The following is an 8,973-nucleotide window of genomic DNA, read 5'->3' as shown; positions in this document are numbered from 1 at the left end:
TGAGGGCTCTCGCTATGCCAAAAAGGCTCTAAAAGTTCAGTTTCTCTTTAAAGCGCCCCCTTGGTAAAGTATTGTGTGGACTTGCCAGCGTTACAATATACTGGAATGCGATTGCCAATAAACTGCAACTTGAATCACTACCTATGAGATATTCACTCAAAACTGCTCTAGAGGAGTTGTACACCCCTAGCTGCCACTGCTATTCAGTGGCCTAAAATAAAATAAAATGTTTCGCTCCGGATGACCGCTGCAAAGTATTATCTGTATTTTGATTTTAGTGTGCTGATCTTAAAGGTGCATTGAAAAATGTGATACTCCGACTGATGCTCCTGTTGTTTGTGGAGTGACTCATGCAGCCAGCTGTGGCTCTAGGGTTTGGTGTTACATGTTATTTATGTAGTTTATTGTTAAAAATTCGGTCAGGTCCTATGATCACTGTTACATTGCATTTATGGCTTTATTTTGGTGATTTCTAAAAGTTTTTTGGTTTGGCCATGTTTTTGTTTATTGTAGTACGGAGTTAGACTGATGGCCTTAATCTAAGTTTTCTTGTGGTTGTTGACTTGCATCCCACTGGGATTTTTGCACATAGCGTTGGTGTACGGTGCTATTTCAGGAATATTTTTTATGTTTATTCCTGGATTTTCTGTTTGCACAGTCACATAGTCACTTTAAGATGTTTTTCTTGTTCATTTTTTTGTTTTTTTGTTTGTTGCGGTTGCACCCGATTCAAGAGCCGAATGGCTCACAGGGCTATACCAAATAAATGAAACTATGAAACTACAATATAGAAGTAAACAAATTAACGTGGTGATACTGCGCCGGCACTGGTGGTCCAAACACACGTCACAAACACATTCGTCAATAACAACTTCCTTATACGTAACAATATAATCATATCAAACTCTATTTATATAGCACAATTCGTGCAAATAATTCTATACAAAGTGTTTTTACGGGACTAAATGAAGGGACTGACGCAATGTAAACAACAATAAGAATGATAGGGGCCGTCCATAAATGACGTCACGCGATTTTGGACGATTTTTGACCCCCTCCCCTCGTCACATGGCGTCACAAAGTCAAACCCCCCCTCAAAAATGACGTCACAAAGCTCTGCCCCACCCCCCAAACCATATTTCCATTTTGAAAATAAAACATGCGTATTTAATGTGGCGCTGCACTCTGATGTTGTAGGAGAAAACAATTATTTAAAAGTATATTTAATTAAGTAGAACGTGTTGTCTATATTGATTTAAAGTTGTGCATTTTATGTGACGTCACATTTCTCAACACCCCCCCCCCCCTCTCGTCACACATCGTCACAAATGTCTGACCCCCCCCCCCAGGTGCGCGACGTCATTTATGAACGGCCCCATACATAAAAAATGAAAATGAACAAGTTTAATAAAATGCATAATAAACACAACAAAAGCATCCTACTTAAAAGACAATCTAAAAAGGCAATCTAAAAGAAATAAACACAACCCACGGGTTACCCGTGGGTAGGCGGGACCGTGGGTAGGCGGGACCTACCCACGGTTACCCCTGAGGGAGGCCATACCTCCCTAGGTATCGGGTAAAGGGGACCGTATACCCCTTGTGTGTTAGGGACCGTGTCGAAGAAAGACAATAAACAGAGTGTGCCTCATAAAGAAGTTTATTCGTCCGTAATTACAACACCACAGAAGCATGGTGAGGTCAGTAGCATAACGAGGTTGGGGGCAGGGAGTGCCTTGGCTCCCGCTGACGACCAAAGCTCAGAGTTGGGGCCCCCTTTGACAACCACCGCGAGAGACAAATGAAATATTTGGGGCCCCACCTGACCTTGATAATGCAGTTATGCCACTGGGAGAAGTGCATGCTTGGAGTTACACCGAGACAGAAACGAGGTACACGTGGATTAGAGAACACAACCACAAGTCAGGGACATGACATTGAGCAACAGTGAGTGGGGCTTTGGCCACGGCACACCGATAGAAGGGTTGATGGATGATGGCCTGTGATTCAGACAGGGAGAAGGAACACACGTCGGAGGTATCGCAACGTCGAAGAGATGGAGCGACAAAATCATGCTCGTGAGCAGGCGTTAGACAGATCGTTGCAGGACCGTGGGAGATGGCAACGACTTGGCGATGAGTTATGGCTGATGATGGTTAGTGGGGCATACCTCAGGTTCATAGGTGCAAACTAAGGAGTCAACACTGCAAACATGAAGAAGAAGAGTGGCAGCAAATGTAACCGGGTGAGAGTTAAATACTAACAACACAGAAGCATAATTTTATCAAGAGCTCTTTGTAGATTTAAAGCTTTCGTGACTGCGGGGATTCATATTATTGGTTCTTTCGGTAAAGTCACGTAGAAGGGAAATAATGAAATAATAATAAACAATAAAATTCTCACGACGTTTCGATTGCTTGTGTTGCAATCGAAACGTCGTGAGAATTTTATTGTTATATTTTTTATTATTTTATTATTTCCCTTCTACGTTACTTTACCGAAAGAACCAAGAATATAAGAGCTCTTTGTCGATCCACTGCTGGATGAAGGCCTCCAAACACCGTGTCAGTCATGGGCTATTATTGTTTGACCATACTTCACCACGCTAGTAAATGCATGTTGGTGAAGGGAGGGCCCAAGGTTGGTTTAAATATCACGAGGCGTGCGGAGTTCGGTAACATCAAGTGACACACAGCTATAGGTAATCTAATGATGAGGGTTATGAGGAGGGCTGAGCAGTAGATTTGACGGCGTTATCGTAAGGGAGCTATGCATCATCTTCCATGGGGATCTGTGGCCGATGGAGCACTGAGCACAATTTGAAGGCTGAGCATCTCTCCAATGAGCACTTCAGCCAAACGTCCACTTAGACGGTACGGCCCCCCTATCTGTACACATTGACACGTCCCCGCGGAATACCGTAGTCACTCTCGAATACTGTGTATTACTGTATCTACAAAATCTATAGATTGCACCATTGGGTGTGTTTCATATTTCGGTTTTGGAGGCTTCTACACACAGGGGAAAGCTTACACATCACGACATAAGGCCTGATTGACACCTTGACATAAACACGTGGCTTTGTAGCATTGGGGAGGATGGAGTGTAGCTGAGACCCCCCCCCCCCACACACACGCGTGCCTGTTGAAGGTTCTGCCGCCTTATAAATTCTCAAAGTCAAACTAGAAAATAATTATGCGACCTTTACATCTGGGGTTGAGAACTAGAGCAGAATGCATGACAGACAAAAGCAGATCGTTGGTCATTCTGTTTTAGCATTTAACATTTAGTTAAAGGTTAATATTGACCCGTGTTGTGCCCCTCCCATGAGGTTTTGTATGGCTCCCACGTTGACGAAGGGTACGCTTACAGGGTTGCTGAAACAGATCGCATCACCTTGGAGATTTGCCGGATGCTGGTGATGGAGACATGAGATTGTCTTTTGCCGAAAATTGGACGAGAAAGGAACATTCACCGAGACATGCATCGGGCCCAGCTCAGGCCTGTGTGGTTTGAAAGCAGGTGACTCACATTTTGATCTGGAAAATTCAAACCTTTTTATGTTTCGGCAAATGACACTTATGAAAAAATTTACACGGACACTGTGTGATCAGCGAGTTGGTTGTATTTAGCTTTGACACCCATTGCAGAGACATGTCAGCAACTAATGCTTTATGACATTGCTATACAACGGATGACAAGAAACACATTTATCCATCTCCATCTTTTGATTATACACTATGTAACACGATTTTTGTCCCTGGGTAGTAAGTGTTACTTTTTAATTGATTATGCCTAAAAACTATAGAAAATGGCTATTATTCCCCGCAAACTTTGCTTTTGTGACCAGGACTTTGTGCAAACGAAAGACACAAATGCACACCACGTTTTCTCATTGAAAATAGGTACATTTCAAAATATCACTGTCCTGGTCACAAAAGCAAATTCTGTTGGGAATAATAGCAATTTTCTGTACTTTTGAGGCATAAGCAATTAGTAAATAACACTGAGGAACAAAAAATATTTTGTTACACATTCTATCGCCACTACCAGCAGACAATACCACAATCCGGCAACGTTCACTCGCATACTACAAACCAACAAACTTACAATACGAGTTTTTGGGAACAGAAACTTGCTTTATTAACGTGAAAATACCAGGGACAAAAGTAGTACTATCACAACAATACTATATTTCAGCCCTCTGTCAATCCACTGCTGGATTAAGGCTTCCCCACATGGGATTGTTTGATCATTAATTCTTCCCAAGCTGATCAGTGCGGGTTAATGAAGGGGGCGGTCAAGATTGCTTCAGTTATAACTTGCCACTGATGCTAGCCAAGGAGTCAAACTCTGGGTTTACGGGTTTATATTGCATTTTGTTAATCATTTTGCAACTGCTCCCCCATTGCGCTATTATACACGACAAACACATGCCTTGGCAGCTACAGTCCTTACACGTGAGTATTATTGTGTAACAATGCAGCTGCTTATGAAATGTAAAGCTTCCTGTACTACATTGAAAACAACTCACAAATAATGACGAACGGTCCTACAGTGAAATTACCATGTAGAAAAGCCGGACGACTAATACAAAGTAATAAAGTATAGCGGCTACTTTATGAACGATGTGAAATGTTCCTTACCAGATTTTTTTAAACCATAATTCCTATTTCTAAATGTAATTAAAAATACTTGAAAAAGAAACATTCATATTCTTAGTTCTTTCGGTAAAGTCATGTTAAAAATAACCGCCACTTTTTGCAAATTTTCTTGTTGTGGTTTTCACACCTGATGATGATTGCTTGTGTTGCAGTCGAAACGTCGTGAGAATTTTATTGTTTCATATTTTTATTATTTTATTGTTTCCCTTCTACGTGACTTTACCGAAAGAACCAAGAATATGAATCCCTGCAGTCACGAAAGCTTTCAATCAAAAAAAGAAACATTCACCATTTGTAAAAATGAGACACATACACATTTGGCACATTCTGTAGATAAATGGCCAAATCGTCAATGCACAATCATGGAGCTAAACAAACCCTTCTGGCACTTGGGATTAAATAGCGAGTGGCACAGTACAAGTCTTTCACTATAATCCCTTTCCACATACGTCGCTGCCTATTGCCCCATCTTTCATTAGGCCTTTGCTCGTAGGAGGTCAGCGCTTAGCCACCTGAGGGCATGCTTTTCTTGACAAAGGATTTCCCTCTCTGTCCACCTTCGCATCCTCAACCGATGGCTCACAGGGCCTCTGTGACAGCAGCGGTGGCAGTCACGGTGGTGGTGGCCTTCGTGTGGTCAGCAAGCTGGCCACCACTTTCCCGCTCCTTTTCCTCTCTGTCCCAGTTCTGCACTGTGATGCCCAGAATTGACTCAATTTCCTGCACAGCTTCCTGCAGCCAAAGCACAGATAGAGCTTTCCTGAACAGTCCATTTAGGCATGATGCCACAAGATACAATTATTAACCTTTCAACTGGTAAGCGCACGCACTTATAACAAGTGATTCGCATTTGTTATGCGGGAACATAATTTGAGCAATACACACACATTATATGCCATATGAGGGCATACCCAAAGACGACTTACATTCATTATATCATGGACTATATCAAGTACGATAATAAAACATTTCAATTCCTATCGCATCTAAATGCATCAACGTCTCAAAATGCTTCACTAAAGTAAGGGACTACACTCGGAAAGATGGCAGTGGCAGGGGTTGGGTTGGGTAGGTAGGGTTGTAAAACATGGGAGAGAGGAAAGGGAGTCACATAAGCCAGAAGCAGCTGGAGCCCAGCTGCTGGAACGGCCCGGGCAGCACCAAGGAGTCCCAGAGCAGTCCCAGGAGAGTGGGATTAAGGGTAGGGAGAGGGGAGGGTTGTGGAGAGATGAGGCCGGGGACAGAGATAGGAGGCGACGGTTTCGAGGATGGAGAACGTAGGGAAGATATCCGGGTGAGGAGGTGGTGTGGGAGTAAGGCAAAATTGAAAGGGGCAGAATTAAAAATGAGGTGGAGTGAAAAACATCAAATACAATCACGTGGAGGCAGACGGGATGAACAGGGAAAATTCGGGTTGGGTAGCCGAAACTTTACCAGTGCGGATCCACGTCAATCCCAAGGGAAGTTGGAAGCAGGGGACAGGCACAGGTAGAAGGCAACTATCCTGTCTAGCAAGTCAATTACTTTAAAACTGTCTCAAAAGGAAATAAAAGTTCTCAAAAGAAATGTCATCAAATGCATTTCATTTCATATTATGCTACTGCACTTGCACAAATTGCTTCGTGTTTATTTTCGACAGAAGTAGGAAAACAGCGGAGAGCTTGAGATATATTTTCTCATCGCATTGCGAGACCGACCTTAAAATTCGTCTCCCCTTGCATATCGGCGGAGGAGATCTGCTGGTGGATGAGTGCGAGGTTTTGAGCAAAAGTCATCAGCGCAACCTGGAGATCGTCCATGATCACCCTGCGAAAGGGACGCGCACAAGAGCGTGGCTGATGATGCAAAGTGCGCGCACCATTTGGATGGAAATGAATGCAATTGCTCCACGCAGACCGACGTACAAAATGTATCAAACAGAAAATTACGGATTGGCTGGTTGAGGGTGCACTCACATCATCCCGAGCCGCTCACGTCGCTGCCCGTGGATGAGGGTGAAGACGGTTCCCTGCCGCTCCTGATGTCACGTGCGAGCACACCAGCATGCACGCGCACACACACACACACACGGCATAAAAAAAGGAATGTTATTATTCATTGACTTATTTGACTTATTTGTCAAATTGATGTATTTGTATTTGAGTAATGAAAATGGAATGAGGCTGGGTGGCTTAAGGGGAAAATGCACAAAATAAGGGCGCCAGAGGCTGGGTCAAACATCGGAGGACAAACCTTTACAAAATAAATATTTTAATTGCGGAAAAATCTGCAGTTGAGATGTAGAAATTCAACGGTGAGTTTGCGGGCAGCAATCCCTCCTGAGAAACAGGCAAAGAAGCATTGACACGTGGAAGGCATTCCTAGCAACGCCGCAGCATTCTCAATCATATAAAATTTGCCCCCGCATACCAAATGCCATTTGAGAATTACAATCATACACTCTTAAAATAACACAGCAAAATAGGGAGAAACTGTACAAATTCCGTGGTGGTTATTATCGTTAATGTGGTGAGATCCAAACCGTCAGGCGTATCACTGATGGCCAATACGGTGTGAAGCAATACCAACAGACAACGCATCCTGCTAAGTGTTCCGAAAGGTAAACAATGCGTTGTTTTTGTTAATAGGCTCATTTATTTGTTTTGTTTCAACTGGGCCACCCCCCCCCCCTCCCCCATTACTCCCGACATTCGAGAGTTGGCTCTGCAGTAGTCCCTTGTTATTCACGAACCTGCTATCCGCCAATCACTTCTGGAACTCTACACGACTGCAGAGAGAGGGAGAGAGAAAGTGATGAGAGGTAAAGTGTTGAGATAAAGCGATGAGATACTTTAATATTTGTAGTAACTTGTAGCGTCACTACCATGTGGACACACACACACATACACATGACGTCATCACGTCTGGATGCGGGAATGACATCACGGCCTGTTCGGGAGATCTGGAGGTCGTGCGTCAGGGCCGCAGGGGTTGTGTGAGGCCGTGGCACTCTGAGTGAACCCGGCTGGACACGTGACCGGATCAAGGTGGGGGCCGGGGGCCCCGGGGGGCACCTTGGAGGCCACGTGGACAGGAGAGGAGCCTTATCGACAGTTCTCGAAGGTGGGTGTGGCCGGGGTGTGGCCCGGACACGCCGACGCGGCATATAAGCGGCCTCCGCACCGGGTTCGAGGCTGCTCGTGTCAAGCAAGAAGATGCCTCGTGAAGACGCCTCGTGAAGAAGAGTCAAGCCTCAAGTCAGCGTGGCCAGCCAGTAGCCCTCCTCCTGGCTTGGTCACGCTAGTTGTATCCGAGAGTCAGTGCTAGTGAGTGATGGTGTGTGTTACCGAGAATAGATCGGTGGTCACCACCCTATGTTAAGTGTTGCGTTGTGTTAACAATAAATAGTGTTGCCTCCCAAGAAGTTGTGAGTGCGCCTAATTCGAGCCCATTACATATTTATAATATTTCATGCTAATTTTTATTTAGATTTTTTCGTTTTTGTGTTATGATGAATGTTCACGTATTTAATAGTTCATTATCCGCGAAATTTGCCATTCACGAGCATCTCCGGAAAGTATCCCTCGTGAATAAACGAGGGAATGCTGTATAAGAAGATGATTCTGTCTGTATTTCACTCATCTCTCTGCCAGTCACCTCACTGGTGGAATTTTTTGTCACGCAGCCTGGAGTCGGAGCCAGTTCTGATCAGGATGAATCCGCTTTGTAGAGCAACGATGGATGAGCTATGCATCTGACGTGGGTGGTAAAAAAAAAAAAAACTTGTCTGCAAGGCCACGAGCATCTTCGGAAGTTATCCCTCACGAACAACAGGAGAGGGAACACAGCAAAGCGAAGGCCACCTTGACGTCGAAGCCGATGCCGTGCGCACGGCACATCTTGAAGAAGACGCTGTAGTGCAGCAGCGCCAGGTTGGAGTGCACCAGCTGGGTGCTCGTCACCGCGTAGCGCCTGCTCGCTGGAGGAGACTGCACGCATGTCATAATCAACATCGAGGTTGTCGTCATCGTCGTCGTTGTCAACATCGTTATCATCATTAACGTTCCCATCATCATAATCGTTATTTTCAACATTATTAACATCCTCATCAAACAAAGACCGTTGTCACTGCATTGCGCGCTTTCGGATGTGCTTCTGCGGCTGTCTGGAACACTCTTCCTTCCGATATTAGGAAGCCACTGGAGCTATGCACTTTCAAATATAGATTTAAAACTAATTTCTTTAGAACTGTTTTTTGTATTTAGTTTGTTGTCCTTCCCCCGCACCTCCTGATTAGCACAGTTGGCTATGTACGGTACGAAAGAAGTTC

At 44.4% G+C, this 8,973-nt stretch overlaps 1 protein-coding gene across 2 annotated transcripts in view; it reads right to left on the bottom strand.

Moving 5' to 3' along the window:
- Positions 1-3,607: 3,607 nt before the first annotated feature.
- The window catches only part of IQCH (IQ motif containing H), a 70,086-nt gene continuing 64,720 nt past the window's right edge, over positions 3,608-8,973 (bottom strand). For both annotated transcript variants that reach the window (XM_032948456.2, XM_032948463.2), the window contains exons 19-22: positions 8,507-8,632; positions 6,620-6,681; positions 6,362-6,470; positions 3,608-5,396 (exon numbers count right to left, since the gene is read on the bottom strand). In XM_032948456.2, coding sequence (XP_032804347.2) covers positions 5,244-5,396; positions 6,362-6,470; positions 6,620-6,681; positions 8,507-8,632 — 450 coding nt within the window. In that variant the 3' untranslated portion in view covers positions 3,608-5,243. The remainder of the gene's footprint in view (positions 5,397-6,361; positions 6,471-6,619; positions 6,682-8,506; positions 8,633-8,973) is intronic.

The sequence above is a fragment of the Petromyzon marinus genome, chromosome 1, assembly GCF_048934315.1.
Source record: "Petromyzon marinus isolate PM22_M1 ecotype Great Lakes invasive population chromosome 1, UKy_Petmar_22M1.pri1.0, whole genome shotgun sequence".
Classification (NCBI taxonomy): domain Eukaryota; kingdom Metazoa; phylum Chordata; class Hyperoartia; order Petromyzontiformes; family Petromyzontidae; genus Petromyzon; species Petromyzon marinus.
This window is presented reverse-complemented; position numbering and strand designations above follow the sequence as displayed.